Source organism: Ranitomeya variabilis, chromosome 2, assembly GCF_051348905.1.
Source record: "Ranitomeya variabilis isolate aRanVar5 chromosome 2, aRanVar5.hap1, whole genome shotgun sequence".
In the NCBI taxonomy this organism is placed as follows: Eukaryota; Metazoa; Chordata; class Amphibia; order Anura; family Dendrobatidae; genus Ranitomeya; species Ranitomeya variabilis.
In genome coordinates, this window is record NC_135233.1 from 625,285,760 (window position 1) to 625,303,177 (window position 17,418).

At 49.5% G+C, this 17,418-nt stretch overlaps 1 protein-coding gene across 1 annotated transcript in view; it reads right to left on the reverse strand.

Moving 5' to 3' along the window:
* Positions 1 to 630: 630 nt before the first annotated feature.
* Positions 631 to 17,418, reverse strand: part of DRC7 (dynein regulatory complex subunit 7) — an 89,476-nt gene continuing 72,688 nt past the window's right edge. Inside the window, exons 13-18 of the mRNA XM_077288995.1 lie at positions 14,858 to 15,073; positions 14,526 to 14,636; positions 14,339 to 14,449; positions 14,076 to 14,270; positions 3,162 to 3,301; positions 631 to 3,074 (exon numbers count right to left, since the gene is read on the reverse strand). Coding sequence (XP_077145110.1) covers positions 2,984 to 3,074; positions 3,162 to 3,301; positions 14,076 to 14,270; positions 14,339 to 14,449; positions 14,526 to 14,636; positions 14,858 to 15,073 — 864 coding nt within the window. The 3' untranslated portion in view covers positions 631 to 2,983. The remainder of the gene's footprint in view (positions 3,075 to 3,161; positions 3,302 to 14,075; positions 14,271 to 14,338; positions 14,450 to 14,525; positions 14,637 to 14,857; positions 15,074 to 17,418) is intronic.

The following is a 17,418-nucleotide window of genomic DNA, read 5'->3' on the forward strand; positions in this document are numbered from 1 at the left end:
GGCGGCCAGGAGAGGACACAGGAGGACCCAGGGACACCGGTAAGTATAACAGGGTCCCCGAATCCCCCTATTTCTCTGTCCTCTGATGTGCGATCACATCAGAGGACAGAGAATTACACATCGCTTTTTTTTTTTTTGCGGTCACCAGTAAACAGTTAATTACCGGCTATCGCAAAACAGGGGTCGGTAAAAACTGACCCCGATCATCTTCTTTGGGGTCTCGGCTACCCCCGGCAGCCGAGACCCCAAAGATCTTCCAGGTGCCGGCCGGCGGGCGCACCGCGCCCGCCATTTTTTGGCCGGAACAAGATGGCGGCACACATCGGGAGCCACGAGGAGCACCGGGGGAGACAGGTGAGGATCGGGGACCCCATTTCTCTGTCCTCTGATGTGCGATCACATCGGAGAACAGAGAAATTAAATGGGAAATCGCGTTGTTTTTTTTGTGACCGCCGGTAAACGGTTAATTACCGGCGATCGCAACCCGGGGGTCGGTAAAAAAACCCCGAATCATGTTCTTTGGGGTCTCGGCTACCCCCGGTAACCGAGACCCCAGAGAAAATCCGACTCTGGGGGGCGCTATTCACTTTTTCCACAGTGGTTTAAGTACCCTTAACTGCTGCCGTTAAAAGGTGTATCGGCGGTCGTTAAGGGGTTAAATCTCTCCCTATGATGTCATATAGGAGGGGAAGGAATTTGGGTGACAAATTGGTGAGATCAGATATTGGTACATCAAAAGTTTCATGTCAACAGACCTTGAGCGCGCCATGAAATGGGAATTTTCCATGTCTTGGTTGTGCCTGTTGCAATAACATGTTGAAAGGAGAATTTTTTTGTCATCCCCATACCGGGAAGAAGATTTATTTGAAGGAGAGATATACCTGTACATAGAGTTATGTTATCTACATGATCACCTGCCCTTGTGGTCTAACATATGTAGGGGAGACCACTATGGAAGTGAGGGCCCGTATCAGTAAACACAAAAGCACCATCAGGACGGGACTTACTGAATTGCCGATCCCCAAGCATTTCATAGAGAGTAAACATTCGGTAAACCAATTGAGATTTAGAGTTATAGACAGTGTTCCAACCTATTCGCTGTCTGCTGACGTCTCCCGGGTAACCGGTCTGAGTTGCGATCACATGGGACCGCTGCTGTGTGACGTCTGGGCGTGTCTCCATCGCGATCATGTGATGGGGCGCGGCTGGTACGTGGTGCGCCTGCGCCCTGATGCTGTGGTCTCTATGATGATCTGCGACGCAGTGGTGATACCGAAATATGGGCGCATAGCGATGATGCAGACATACTAAATATAGAAAGGTATGCCGGATTGGCTGTTTAAGAGGCATTAAGATATATGGGATAGATGGATAGGTTGCTTGTCTTTTTGGCGCCGCCATTCTCTATTCAATCCGATTGACCAGGAAGTTTATAATGGAAATGGATCCACTGGGTGAAGATCTCTATGGAAACGAGGATGCATCGAGAAGATTTGCTGGTCATAAGATAAACAAAGCATGGATGTGCATTTGTATATGGATTATTTGACTGATTTCTATGGTGGTTATATGTCTATTGGGGACTTGTTGTTACACATATGTCTGATGTCTGTTATGCGTTATATTTGTGTATAGTATTTTAATATGGGCTGTGACTTGATGGTGATTGGTGCCCTGCGTGGTATCCACACTATTTAAGCCAGCCTGTTGCACCATTTTGTATGCTTGAAAAAGACCGATTTGTGGTCGAAACGTCGCATTATCATGGCTGAATAAATACTTTTTCTACGATACTACTACACCCAGCTGGAGCGCTGTTCATTTGATTTGGATTACCTTGAATATCCAGGAAGGTTCCCTGGACATGGAACAGGCGCCCCAATGAGTGAGTGCTGTCAGCCATTTTTCTGTTGTCTACAGGAAGGGGGTTAATGGTGGAGACATCACCGGTCACACAGGAAGGGGTTAATATCGGAGACCTCACCGGTCACACAGGAAGGGGTTAATGGCGGAGACATCACCGGTCACACAGGAAGGGGTTAATGGCAGAGACATCACCGGTCACACAGGAAGGGGTTAATGGCGGAGACATCACCGGTCACACAGGAAGGGGTTAATGGCGCAGACATCACCAGACACACAGGAAGGGGTTAATGGCGCAGACATCACCGGACACACAGGAAGGGGTTAATGGGCTGGAAAGCTGTGATGTCACTGCTGTATAATATAACTGATATCTGGGGAGCGGTGATGTCACTGCTGTATAATATAACAAATCTGGGGAGCGGTCATGTCACTGCTGTATAATATAACTGGTATCTGGAGAGCTGTGATGTCACTGCTGTATAATATAACTGATATCTGGGGAGCGGTCATGTCACTGCTGTATAATATAACTGGTATCTGGAGAGCTGTGATGTCACTGCTGTATAATATAACTGAGATCTGGGGAGCGGTCATGTCACTGCTGTATAATATAACTGGTATCTGGAGAGCTGTGATGTCACTGCTGTATAATATAACTGAGATCTGGGGAGCGGTCATGTCACTGCTGTATAATATAACTGGTATCTGGAGAGCTGTGATGTCACTGCTGTATAATATAACTGAGATCTGGGGAGCGGTGATGTCGCTGCTGTATAATATAACTGATATCTGGGGAGCGGTCATGTCACTGCTGTATAATATAACAGATCTGGAGAGCGGTGATGTCACTGCTGTATAATATAACTGATATCTGGGGAACGGTGACGTCACTGCTGTATAATATAACTGAAATCTGGGGAGCGGTGATGTCACTGCTGTATAATATAACTGAGATCTGGGGAGCGGTCATGTCACTGCTGCATAATATAAGCATCGGTGTTTGCAGCTCTATCGGAGTTGTGTGTTTCTTTTATTTCATCTTTTTCAGTTTATTACATCTTATTTCTTGTTGTTACCGCAGTGTTGGTCACATTACTGCGGTCTCATTCCAGGATGACTATGGAGGGAGCAGCTGCTCGTTCAGACGTGGGTCCTTGTTGAGCCGATCCTCCAGAGCCAGGAACTTCTGAAGAGCCAATCGTTTGTGTCTAAGAGAACAGAGATGAGGATATTGGGGTGAGCTGCGCCATTATAGTGGTCATCACATAACCTGAAGCAGCGCTGTGACGTCCTACCTGTTGAGTCTGGTCTCCAGGATCTGGATCTGGACCATGGCCTCAGAGCAGAACTCCAGGTATGCCTCCTCATCCTCCCTCGTCATGGATGGCTGGTTCTGGTGGTACCACTGCTGCTTTTTTTGTAGCTCTTGTGTCTCCTTATATGGGTCAGATATGGAGGTGTAAACCGTTAGATCCAGAAATATTTGGACGGTGGTCACAAGGTTTGACATTTTACCCATTTACCAGAACATATTTCAGATTGAGTCCTGTCGCCATTATGGACGTAAAGGGACAACTTTCAGCTTTAATTTGAAGCGATTCCCATCCTGAGTGGAGGACGGGGTTAGGAATTACAGCCCTGTCATAATATGGAACTGCCTCTTATTAAAGGGACCAGAATTAATTTAACATTTATCTCAGATGCTCTTCAATGAGCTTCATGGGCGTTCCCCTCATTATTCTATTATCGATTAAGCAGGTAAAAGGTCTGGAGCTGATTCTAGGAGCAGAATTTGCATTTGGAAGCTCTTGCTGTGAACCCACAACATGCAGAATCAAGGAGAAACAGACCATCATTAGGCTGAAAAAAAACAGAGATCCATCAGAGAGAGCAGTGTGTGTGTGAAGAATTTTTATTGCACCTGCAAATAGCAGTCGCTGCGAAGGCTGCTCCTTTCTCCCTCCTCCCATCTAGTACTAGTTGAAACTGGTATAGTCTCTCAAAAGGAATGGATTTTTTTGTTCGATTAAAGTTATATATCGCGGCACCGATTTGGGCTAGAAATATACGAATTACATATTCCAGATGTCCATCGGTAGACCGATTACCCACTGAAAACGCATGCAGCTAGGCGCAATGAGTGCAAAGTGCGGATTTCTCCTGAACAGAGTGGAATAGTTAGTCAGAGTTTGGAATCATTAGAAAGTTAATTTCAATATAAGATGAGTGATGTGTGTGCCATTATTCTGCTAGGTTCTCAAGCCTAGTTATGAGTATTATAAGTTTTCTTACCAAAATGTGCACCCTGGCAGCTAGGGAAGGGTGCATGTAAACCAGCCGCTTTAGTGATGTCACAAGCCCAGAAGTATGTTACTGCACTCAGCCCAGCCTGCATTCTTACATGGGAAGCTGCTGCAACAAGACCCTCAATGCACTGTGACGTCTGGCTCCTCCCACCAGCATGGTTCGCCTGGAATGACCTAAGCAATATGTGAGTGTTCATTTCTGTTTTAATCCTTTTTATTTATAATCGCTTTGTACATACTTTGATTGTCTCATAGTGTAAAATCTTTTTATACCTTTTATTAACACTGCCTAACTTTTTTGGAGTAAAATATAAAATGTATTGGTCTCGTCTTCTCCATGCTCTATAGCGAATTTACAGTTGCCTGAAGTTAATTACACTACTAATTTGTGTTGGCTCCGGACCAGTTAATCCTTGTGAAAATTGGAGCTGGTGGCAGCGACTTTGTCCTGTGCGATTGGGCTTCTTTGCAGCGACCGGCGGCATTGATAATTATTGTTCCCACCTGTGTGGGAATAGTTATTTCGCCCTCGCTGTAGCGTGCCCAATAGCCAGTACATAGCAGGCAGCCTTTCTGGCGACTAATTACCCTAGGTACAGTACCTAACCTGACCTGTGGGTAAAGGGGGGCACCAGAGAGCTGCAAGTTCCGAAGCATAACTGGAAAGCGGGATATACATAAATCCCTGCAGTTTGTGACATATTGTAGCAGCAGCAGTGGGATATCTAAAATAAGCCCCTGCTGTAAATTGATAGGTCAATAGCCTTGTTTGTGTTTTCATCACATTGTTAGCAGCGGAGGGATAACTAACATAAGTCCCCTGCACATGTGATAGCCGTGCGCCGGCCAAAGGCAACCCCCCTTTGGTGGCAGAGCGATGAGATCATAGAGGATTAGTGATGTGGCTTGAGCAATCATTCACTAAAACTTGCACGGTTTTTCCAAGGACCCTGCAGCAATAGTTTGGAGAACGAACTCAGTGTTTACTAGTCTTGAGACAATTGTGTGTACTTGCACTTACCCCCTACCCTTCTCTTCGTTTTTCTGTCCTATCCTATCCTATCTTTTATTTGGCAACCATGGTTGTGCTGGGACAAACCTTTTATAAGAAGCAGACCAGAGACACCCATATTTCCTTGTGCAGGTCACAGCACATTGACTTTGCAGGCAAAAACAAAGAACAACTGGTCGCGGATCTGGTGCGATGGGAAGCTGCTCTGTACCACTCTCAGAGCACAGTGGCCGCAGAAGCCAGCACAAGCGAAAATGGTGCTGCAGCAGAGGTTCGACCACTGAATGCTGGCCCTACTAGCAATCAGGTCGTATTGGACCCAAATCTGCTGGCGGTCTTGGAACTACTCCCCGCTGACGACCGTGATGGACGTCTGCAGCTGATCCAGCAATATCGGCAGGAAGCCCAAGCTGAGACAGAGAGAGCCGAGCAGCAAGCAGAGTTGGAGTACCAGCTGCAGTTAGCCCGACTCCAGGTGCAGAGGTCATCCCAGTCCAGCGGCGAACCCAACAGCGTTCAGACTCCTAAACCCCGGCCAGAGCCCTTTCCTGTGATGGAAAAGGACGGGGACTTGGATACTTTTCTGTGGGCCTTTGAGAAAGCTTGCAGACAGTACGGGCTGCCTGGGGACCAATGGGCCCCATACCTGACCCCAGGGCTAAGAGGCAAAGCTCTGGAGGCATTTGCGGCTCTCCCTCAAGAGCAAGATGGTGACTGAGACCATCAAGCAGGCCATGATAGCCAAGTACCAGCTTACACCTGAGGTTTACCATAGAAAGTTCCGGAACCTCCAACGTGGCCCATACGACAGTTACAGCGATGTGGCATAGGGACTCGGGACCCACTTTGACCAGTGGATCCAAGGAATGTCAATGACCACTTTTGCACAGCTGCGAGACCTGATGATCAAAGACCAGTTCTTCCATCTTTGCCCAGCTGAGGTGCGACATTTTGTGATGGACAGAGAGCCTGAAGACGTGACGAAAGCAGCGCAGATTGCCAATGCCTATGAGGCCAACTGTAAATCAGCGGGAGTCACCGCAAGCTGGAGAGGGGGTAAGCCTGCAACCAATGCCAGTACCCCTGCCAGCCAAAACAACAGAGTCCCTGTCCTCGTTGCCAACAGCATCAGACCTACCACCGACCCTCGCCAGTGTTTTTCTTGCAAGCGGATGGGTCACATCAGCGCCCTGTGTCCAGAGAAGCAAAAGAACCCCCCAGCCAAGGCCCCAGGGCCTAATGCAGTAGTTCTGTTGGTGGGTGGGGCGGTTGGGAGGGTGTGTGACAATGTGCAGCACATCACCATGGGAGGCCATGTCGCTACAGGCCTTAAGGACACCGGGGCTGAACGAACCCTCATCTGACCCGAACCGGCGGCCCCTGAAGAGATTATTCCGGGGAAAACCCAGACTGTCATCGGGATTGGGGGCATCCGCTGTCCCCTGCCAATGGCCCGGGTGTATATAGATTGGGGTGCTGGGAGCGGGGTGAAGGAAGTGGGGCTGTCCGATAATTTGCCCACTGATGTTTTTATTGGGGACTGATTTGGGGAGGATGGTTGCATACTATGTCCCTGACTCCCCTCCCCGATCAAATGCTGATGATAGCAATGGGAAATTGCATGTGTTACCTGACAATGCTTTACCAGTTAATGATGTACTTGATGATCATTTTTCTTAAAATGCTGAGGGTAATACTGATGATGCTAATGATGAAAATTGGCATTTCACCTGATAAACATTTGTTTCCTAGGAATTGATGTGTTCACAGGTGCAGGAGTGCTCAGCCACCTCACTCCGTGGGGTGGGATGGCTGAGGAACCCCTAACAGGAGCAAGCGATGGTGCTCAGGGAAATGGGGAGATGCATGGGAACTGTGAGAAAGGTGATGCCTTGCAACTGATCAGTGCCACAGAGGAAAGTAAGGCTAGGTTCACATTGCGTTAACAGCAGCCCGTTCAACACATGTGTTAACAGGCTGCTGTTAACACAAGTGCCGATATGTCATATCACTAACCCAGATAGAGCTAGCAGATGCTCTACCTGCGCTAGCAGTGACGGACCCGGAAACGCTGCAGCACGCATCCCAGGGTCCGTCACTCATTGACGGCACATCGCTAGCGCACGCCCATTATGGGCGTGCGCTAGCGATGCACCCAAAATAGGGGATAATGGCAGCGTTAACTGACTGCGTTATGCCGCGGTGTAACGCAGTCCGTCTAACGGACTGCCAGAACGTAATGTGAACCTGGCCTAACTGCCCCATAAGTAGCACTGCTTCTGGAATGTTGGGGGTGGATGGGGGAGGTAGTACCCATAGCAGCGCCGGCTGATGGGTCTGTGGAAATCCCCGGGGAGACAGCCTATGTAGCTGCTGTCACCCGCAGTCAGAGTACCCGGAATGCAGATAACGTTCTGCTTTCTGGACCCTGCTCAGTCACAGACATGACTGAACCAGAGATGGACCCAGAGCAGGTCCCAGAGGGTTCCCGTTGGGAAGGGACCCTCACGTCATTTCTGGCTGCCCCTAGCTAGGAGTTCCAGGCTGCTCTGCACTCAGATGCGATCCTGGAGAATTTGAGACACCTTGCCAAAACGCCCACCTCCGTGACTGATAAGGAGAGGGTGTTTTAGGAACGAGGAAGGTTGTACCGGGAGACAGTACCAGGAAAATCGCAAAAGGAGTGGTTGAGGGAAAGACAGCTGGTTGTCCCATAGCAATTCCGGAGTGAGTTGTTGTGGATTGCCAATGAGATCCTGGACACTTGGGGATCAGCAAAACTAAGGCCCGGCCGTCTCAACACTATTGGCCCAAGATGGGGACAGATGTGTCAAACTACTGCCGCTTCTATATCACCTGTCAAAGAGTGGGGAAGGCAGGGCGTGCTCTTAAGGCTCCCCTGATCCCTTTGCGAGTGATAGAGGAGCCTTTCCACAGGATCGCGGTGGACATTGTGGGCCCGCTGGCCGTCCCCAGCAGCTCTGGAAAGCAATACATCCTCACTGTGGTAGACTACGGTACCCAGAGGCAGTGGCTCTGTCCTCAACTAGGGCAGATAAAGTGGCGGATGCACCGTTGGCTATCTTTTCACGTGTAGGATTTCCCAGGGAGATGCTTATCAAGGGACCCAATTCATGTCCCGCCTAATGGAGGCTCTCTGTAAGAAAATGCAGGTGAAGCGTCTGGTATCGAGTGCGTATCACCCACAAACCAATGGCTTGTGTGAGCTCTTCAATGGTACCCTCAAACAGATGCTATGCATGCTGGTTGAGACCCAAGGACGTGACTGGGAGCAGTACCTCCCACACCTGCTATTCGCTTACCGAGAGGTTCCGCAGGCCTCAACTAGGTTCTCCCCCTTCGAGCTCCTGTACGGCAGGCGAGTCCGGGGACCCCTTGGGTTGGTAAGGGAATCCTGGGAAGAGGAGCTGAACCCTTCTGAAGTGTCCATAGTGGAGTATGTCATGCATTTCCGTGACAAGATGCAGACCTTGACACAGTTGGTGCATGACAACATGACTCAGGCTGATCAGAAGCACTGGTACGACCAGAATGCCCGGGAGCGGACCTACCACATGGGACAAAAGGTGTGGGTGCTGGTCCCCGTACCAAAAGATAAGCTTCAGGAAGCCTGGGAACCCCGTTTGTCATCCACCAACAGCTCAATCCGGTCACCTACATTGTCACGCTTGACCACGCTCGGGGTAGGCGAAAGGCCTTTCACGTCAACATGATGAAGGCTCATCACGAACGTGAACCTTACATCCTACCAGTCTGCAGCCTGCCCAAAGACGGGGAAGAAGACCCCCCTCCTGGACATACTGGCCCAAGCCAAGGCCGGTGGGTCCATCGAGGACGTCGTGGAGGTAAGCGCCTTGCTAACCAAACCCCAGCGGTCGCAGTTGGGGACCAAGCTGGAACCCTTCTGGGCCGTGTTCTCCAACCGACCTGGAAGGACTGAGTTAGCGGTCCACGAGGTGGACACCAGGAATCATGCCCCACTACGGTGAACACCTTATCGGATCTCCGACGAGGTGCAGCAGGTTATGCGCCAGGAGATCGATGAGATGTTACAGCTGGGGGTGATTCAATGGTCAAAGAGTGCATGGGCCTCACCTGTGGTTCTCGTGCCAAAAAAGGATTGGACCACCCAGTTCTGTGTGGACTACAGGGAGCTCAGCACCATGACAGCCTCCTACGCGCACCCATTGCTGCGCATTGAGGAGCTGCTTGAGAGGTTAGCTGGCACAGAATATCTGACCATAATGGATCGGAGTCCAGGATACTGGCAGATTCCCCAGAGGCGCAGGAGAAGTCCGCCTTTATCACACCCTTCGGACTTTACGAGTCCACGGTCATGCCCTTCAGCATGAAGAATGCCCCTGCCACTTTCTAGCGGATGGTCAACCACCTGCTTCAGGGACTGGACAAGTACGCGGTTGCGTACCTGGATGACATTGCCATCTTCAGTTCCTTCTGGGACGAACACCTGCAGCATCTTGAGGAGGTGCTCAGGTGACATCACCGAGCCGGTCTGACCATCAAGCCCGGAAAGTGCCAGATGGGCATGAGAGAGGTCCACTACCTGGGGCTTCGGGTAGGTCGGAAGTCCATAAAGCCAGAGTCTGGGAAAGTGAACGTGATTGTGTCCTGGCCCACCCCCAGGACGAAGAAACAGGTGATGTCCTTCCTGGGCACTTCTGGGTACTATAGGTGCTTCGTACAGAACTATAGTAGCTCAACTGGACCGACAGCTGTGAGGGGGCTTTCCAGGCTTTGAAAACAGCCCTGTGCAATGCTCCTGTATTGAAAGCAGTCGACCGTTCTTGGTGCAGACCGACGCCAGCGAGTTTGGCCTTGGTGCTGTGCAAAGCCAGCTGGACTCGGGGAACCACGAGCACCCCGTGTTGAACCTGAGCCGGAAACTTCTGCCGAGGGAAGTGGCCTATTCCACCATCGAGAAGGAGTGCCTAGCCATAGTCTGGGCCATTCACCGTGGTGACCGACAACAACCCTCTGCGCTGGCTACAAGCCATATACGAAACCAACGGAAGGTTTCTACGCTGGAGCCTTGCCCTCCAGCAGTATGACTTCCATCGAACACAAAACGGGCAGGGAGCATGGCAATGCAGATGGGTTATCCTGCTGGGGTGAACCTGCTGAGGTGCGCATGGAGGAGTACCGAGAGGTTCTGCCTCTGTAGCTAAGTCCAAAAGGCGGAGGTGTCACGATAATATGAATATGCCATGTTTGAGTGTCTGCCTAGATTTACAAGACACGCTGCTGGCTATTTCAATCCCCCTCTTTTCTCTCTGCTGGCTGCCTGTGTGTGTGAAAAATAATTTTTATTTCCCCTGCAAATAGCAGTCTCTGTGAAGGCTGCTCATTTCTCCCTCCTCCCATCTAGTACTAGTTGAAACTGGTATAGTCTCTCAAAGGCATAGATTTCTTTGTTCGATTAAAGTTATATATTGCGGCACTGATTTGGGCTAGAAATATGCGAATTACATATTCCGGATGTCCATTGGTAGACCTATCACCCACTGAAAGCGCATGCAGCTAGGCACAATGAGTGCAAAGTGCGGATTTCTCCTGAACAGAGTGGAATAGTTAGTCTGAGTTTGGAATCATTAGAAAGCTAATTTCAATATTAATGGGATGCATTAAAAGAGGCATAGATGCTCATGAGGAGAACATAATTTTACCTCTATACAAGTCACTAGTGCGACCACACTTAGAATACTGTGCACAGTTCTGGTCTCCGGTGTATAAGAAAGACATAGCTGAACTGGAGCGGGTGCAGAGAAGAGCAACCAAGGTTATTAGAGGACTGGGGGGTCTGCCATACCAAGATAGGTTATTACACTTGGGGCTATTTAGTTTGGAAAAACGAAGACTAAGGGGTGATCTTATGTTAATGTATAAATATATGAGGGGACAGTACAAAGACCTTTCTGCTGATCTTTTTAATCATAGACCGGTGACAGGGACAAGGGGGCATTCTCTACGTCTGGAGGAAAAAAGGTTTAAGCATAATAACAGACGCGGATTCTTTACTGTAAGAGCAGTGAGACTATGGAACTCTCTGCCGTATGATGTTGTAATGAGTGACTCATTGCTTCAATTTAAGAGGGGACTGGATACCTTTCTGGAAAAGTATAATATTACAGGGTATATATATTAGATTCCTTGATAAGGCGTTGATCCAGGGAACTAGTCTGATTGCCGTATGTGGGGTCGGGAAGGAATTTTTTTCCTCATGATGGAGCTTACTCTTACCACATGGTTTTTTTTTGCCTTCCCCTGGATCAACATGTTAGGGCATGCTAGGCTATGGGTTGAACTAGATGGACTTAAAGTCTTCCTTCAACCTTAATAACTATGTAACTAATATAAGATCAGTGATGTGTGTGCCATTATTTTGCTAGGTTCTCAAGTCCAGTTATGATTATTATAAGTTTTCTTACCAAAATGTGCACCCTGGCAGCTAGGGGAGGGTGCAGGTAAACCAGCCCATTTAGTGATGTCACAAGCCTAGAAGAATAAGTTACTGCACTCAGCCCAGCCTTCATTCTTATCTGGGAAGCTGCTGCAACAAGACCCTCAATGCACTGTGACGTCTGGCTCCTCCCACCAGAATGGTTAGCCTGGAATGACCTAAGCAATATGTGAGTGTTCATTTCTGTTTTAATCCTTTTTATTTATAATCGCTTTGTACATACTTTGATTGTCTCATAGTCTAAAATCTTTTTATAGCTTTTGTAAACACTGCCTAACTTTTTTGGAGTAAAATATAAAATTTATTATTCTCGTCTTCTCCATGCTCTATAGCGAATGTACACGTGCCTGAAGTTAATTAAGCTACTAATTTGGGTTGGCTCTGGACCCGTTAATCCTTGTGAAAATTGGAGCTTGTGGCAGTGACTTTGTCCTGTGCGATTGGGCTTCTTTGCAGCGACCGGCGGCGTTGATAATTATTGTTTTGCCTGTGTGGGAGTAGTTGTATCGCCCTTGCTGTAGCGTGCCCAATAGCCAGTACATAGCAGGCAGCCTTTCTGGTAACTAACTACCCTAGGTACAGTACCTAACCTGACCTGAGGGTAAAGGGGGGGCACCAGAGAGCTGCGAGTTCCGAAGCGGAACTGGAAAGCGGGATATACATAAATCCTTGCAGTTTGTGACATATTATAGCAGCAGTGGGATATCTAAAATAAGCCCCTGCGATAAATTGATAGGTCAATAGCCTTGCTTGTGTTTTCATCACATTGTTAGCAACGGAGGGATAACTAAGATAAGCCCCCTGCACATGTGATAGCCGTGCGCTGGCCAAAGGTCACCCCCCTTTTTCGAGACACTCGGTATCTAAGACTACCATATACAGAGGAATTCACGAGAGCCAATATAGAGAGTTGACCACAAGGTGAAAACCATTAATCAGCAGGAAAATTGGCCAGATTAGACTTTGCCAAAAAAACATCTAAATAAGCCACCCGGATCTGGAAAAACAAAACTAAGATCAACCCGTACCAGAATGATGGGAAGAAGACAGTCTGCAGAAGGGTTGGAGCGGCACCGTATCCGCGGCACATCCTGCGTAACACATGGTGGAGGCGGTGGGATGGCGCGAGCATGCATGGTGGCCAATGCCACTGGGTCACTAGTGGTTATTGGTGATGTGACTGAGGACAGAAGAGGCCGGATGAATCCTATTTGTACAGGGTGAGACTTTCTGCTCAGATCCACCAAATGCAGCAAGGATGATTCGATGACGCTTCACAGGACAGATGGACAATGACCCAAAACATTCTGCGAAAGCAAAGAAGTGGAATATTCTGCAGTGGCCGAGTCCTCACCAGATCTTATCGAGCCCCATTTCACCGGCTGAAGACAAAACTGAAGGCAGAAAGAGCCGCAAACAAGATGGAACTGAAGTCACAGCAGGAAAGGCGGCAAAACCTTACACCGGAGACCAGCGATGGTGCCGTCCATGGCCTCCAGACATCAGGCCATCATTGCTGCAAAGCCTCACACTGGAGACCAGCGATGGTGCCGTCCATGGCCTCGAGACATCAGGCCGTCATTGCTGCAAAGCCTCACACCGGAGGAGTCCAGCGATGGTGACGTCCATGGCCTCGAGACATCAGGCCGTCATTGCTGCAAAGCCTCACACCGGAGGAGTCCAGCGATGGTGACGTCCATGGCCTCCAGACATCAGGCCGTCATTGCTGCAAAGCCTCACACAGGAGACCAGTGATGGTGACATCCATAGCCTCCACACATCATGCCATCATTGCTGCAAAGCCTCACACTGGAGGAGACCAGCCATGGTGATGTCCATGGCCTCCAGACATGAGGCCATCATTGCTGCAAGACTTCACCGCGGAGGAGACCAGTGATGGTGACGTCCATGGCCTCCAGACATCAGGCCATCATTGCTGCAAAGGATTCTCTAGAAAAAGTTATCAAACATGGACATTTTATTTGAGAAGATGAATTTGTCCAATTACTTCCGAGCCCCTGAAATGAGGATTTGTACAAAAATCGCTGTAATTCCTAAACGTTTAACAGGAGATTTCTGTTAAACTCCTTTAATTAAACCTGAAAGTATCCACTTTAAATCTCAAAATTTCGGCCTGCAGAGCTGAAATCATGAGGATTCATTACTAGACAAAGATTTCTGTATATGCAATACACAGTGCCCATATATACAGAATGGAAAACTCATTTGTCCGCAAGATGTCAGAGGATCTCCTGTGATGGCTGCGGTCGGTATGCAGCGACACTGGGGAGGCTGCTGCGGGAATGCATTCACACTGGGGACACTCGGCATTCCGATGACACATGTAGGTGTCAGATGTCCCGATCATGTGACCCCCCCCCCCCCCCGTTACCTTTTCGAAGCGCGCCTGGATGAGGTTGGCCTGCTGCACCAGCCTGTTCTTGAGGTCACGCAGGCAGTCATCCTTCACCTGCTGGGCCTGCAGCCTTGTCAGCTTCTCGGGGTCTCCCACAGGTGCCAGGTACGGAGCCAAATAATCCCGGCAGAGCTCGGCACGGCGCTCCTGTTCCTGCTGGGCAGCGCGTTGCTGAGATGAGATAGCGACACATTAGCCCTGTGACCCCAGGAGTCAGACACCCACACTGCACCACTCACCTGCGTCGCGCGCTGCTCTTGGCTACGTCTATTTCTCTCGGTGTCATAGATGGAAATGATCAGCTGCGGCCCTGCCTCCTCCTGAGCCCTCCGGTACAGGATCTCCAGCAGCTGCGGTGCAGAGTACCCCCATTATCCTGACCCTCCATGTATTCATGCGATCACTATGACAGGTGCTGTCTCGTACCTCGGCCTCGGCCCTGCGCACCGCCTCCTGTGCCCACTGCTCCCCCTGCTGGAGATGTACTAGAGTCTCGTAGACGTAGAGTTGTTTGGTGAATTCCTCTATTGGCTCCACCTGGTGGACAACAGAGCAGAGAGCGAGAATCATCAGCGGTCTTTACTGATCCACCCTCTAAATCGTGACTCTTTGTGCCGTCTCCAAGAACTGAGCCCATGGCTCCCGTCTTCTTCTGATCAAGGTGTCAAAATCCCTCCTTAAAGTGAGCAGATCCACAGAGCCCTTCACCCCTGAATGCCCCAAGTGGCAGGCAGCGCCCCTCCTAACATCTGTGGTACCTGGTAGGAGACGCAGGTCTCGGGACTCAGCACCACGTGTGCCCCCTTCTCCCCAAGGTTGGCCGGCTTCAAGAAATCCCAGGTGGAGGTGGTGATGTGGTCTTCCTGCCTGTGGCAGCGGACATGGATGCGATCCTCAGCTATCAGGAAGATCCGTTCCGCCACATCCTCATTGGCTGCCTTGCTGGAATTCCTATGGAAACGTTCTAGAATTTTCTGGAAATGAAAAAATGGAGGAAATTTCCAAATATAAAGAATCCACAATAAATGGCTGAAATATTTCACCAGAGAGCCTGTATTACCCTACGTTCACATTTGCGGTGTGCGCCGCAGCGTCGGTCGCCGCATGCGTCATGCGCCCCTATATTTAACATGGGGGCGCATGGACATGCGTCGCACTTGCGTTTTGCGCCGCATGCGTCCCGGCGGCGCCCGCGTCTGGGCGCAGAGGACGCAGCAAGTTGCATTTTTGCTGCGTCAAAAATCAATGAAAAAAAGGACGCATGCGGCGCAAAACGCAGCGTTGTGCATGCGTTTTGCTGCGTTTTGGTTTGCGTTGTGCGTTGCGGCGCCGACGCTGCGGCGCACAACGCAAATGTGAACGTACCATAACATGTGATATCCTCCCAGAGCGCCTGAATTACACGTAATATCCTCCCAGAGAGCCTGAATTACACGTGATATCCTCCCGGAGAGCCTATATTACATGTGATATCCTCCCAAAGATCCTATATTGCACGTGATATCCTCCCAGAGAGCCTGTATTACACGTGATATCCTCCCAAAGATCCTATATTGCACATGATATCCTCCCATATATCATATATTGCACGTAATATCCTCCCAGAGCACCTGTATTACACATGATATCCTCCGAAGCACCTATATTACATGTGATATCCTCCCAGTGCGCCTGTATTACACGTGATATCCTCCCAGTGCGCCTGTATTATACGTGATATCCTCCCAGTGCCCCTGTATTACACGTGATATCCTCCCAGAGAGCCTGTATTATACGTGATATCCTCCCAGTGCGCCTGTATTACACGTGATATCCTCCCAGAGAGCCTGTATTACACGTGCTATCCTCCCAGTGCGCCTGTATTACACGTGCTATCCTCCCAGTGCGCCTGTATTACACGTGATATCCTCCCAGTGCGCCTGTATTATACGTGATATCCTCCCAGTGCGCCTGTATTACACGTGATATCCTCCCAGTGCGCCTGTATTATACGTGATATCCTCCCAGTGCGCCTGTATTACACGTGATATCCTCCCAGAGAGCCTGTATTACACGTGCTATCCTCCCAGTGCGCCTGTATTACACGTGATATCCTCCCAGAGCACCTGTATAACACGTGATATCCTCCCAAAGAGCCTGTATTACACGTGATATCCTCCCAAAGATCCTATATTGCACGTGATATCCTCCCAGAACGCCTGAATTACACGTGATATCCTCCCAAAGATCCTATATTGCACATTATATCCTCCCAGAGCGCCTGTATTACATGTGATATCCTCCCAGTGCGCCTGTATTACACGTGATATCCTCCCAGTGCGCCTGCATTACACGTGATATCCTCCCAGAGCGCCTGTATAACACGTGATATCCTCCCAGAGCGCCTGTATAACATGTGATATCCTCCCAGAGAGCCTGTATTACACGTGCTATCCTCCCGGTGCACCTGTATTACACGTGATATCCTCCCAGAGCGCCTGTATTACACGTGATATCCTCCCAAAGATCCTATATTGCATGTGATATCCTCCCAGAACGCCTGAATTACACGTGATATCCTCCCAGAGCACCTGTATTACACGTGATATCCTCCCAGGGCGCCTATATTACATGTGATATCCTCCCAGGCAGCCTGTATTACACGTGATATCCTCCCAGGGAGCCTGTATTACACGTGATATCCTCCCAGGGAGCCTGTATTACACGTGATATCCTCCCAGGGAGCCTGTATTACACGTGATATCCTCCCAGGGAGCCTGTATTACACGTGATATCCTCCCAGGGAGCCTGTATTACACGTGATATCCTCCCAGGGAGCCTGTATTACACGTGATATCCTCCCAGGGAGCCTGTATTACACGTGATATCCTCCCAGGGAGCCTGTATTACACGTGATATCCTCCCAGAGAGCCTGTATTACACGTGATATCCTCCCAGAGCGCCTGTATTACACGTGATATCCTCCCAGATAGCCTGTATTACATGCGATATCCTCCCAGAGCGCCTGTATTACACGTGATATCCTCCCAGAGAGCATGTATTACACGTGATATCCTCCCAGAGAGCCTGTATTACACGTGATATCCTCCCAGAGCCCCTGAATTACATGATATAATGTATGGCAGGTTTCTCATTAGTGGGAGACATAGTGGATAGTGGGTTTTCACATTAGCGGGGGGGGACTCTGAGTACTGACAGCAGGTGAGCTGTCGATATATCTGTAGCACTGTTACTATTGAGTGTGAGATGTGAGTAGACCAGGGGTACTGTGCGCTTCTACTGGTGGTGCATGTATGTATTCCTGTCTTGTGTGTATGAG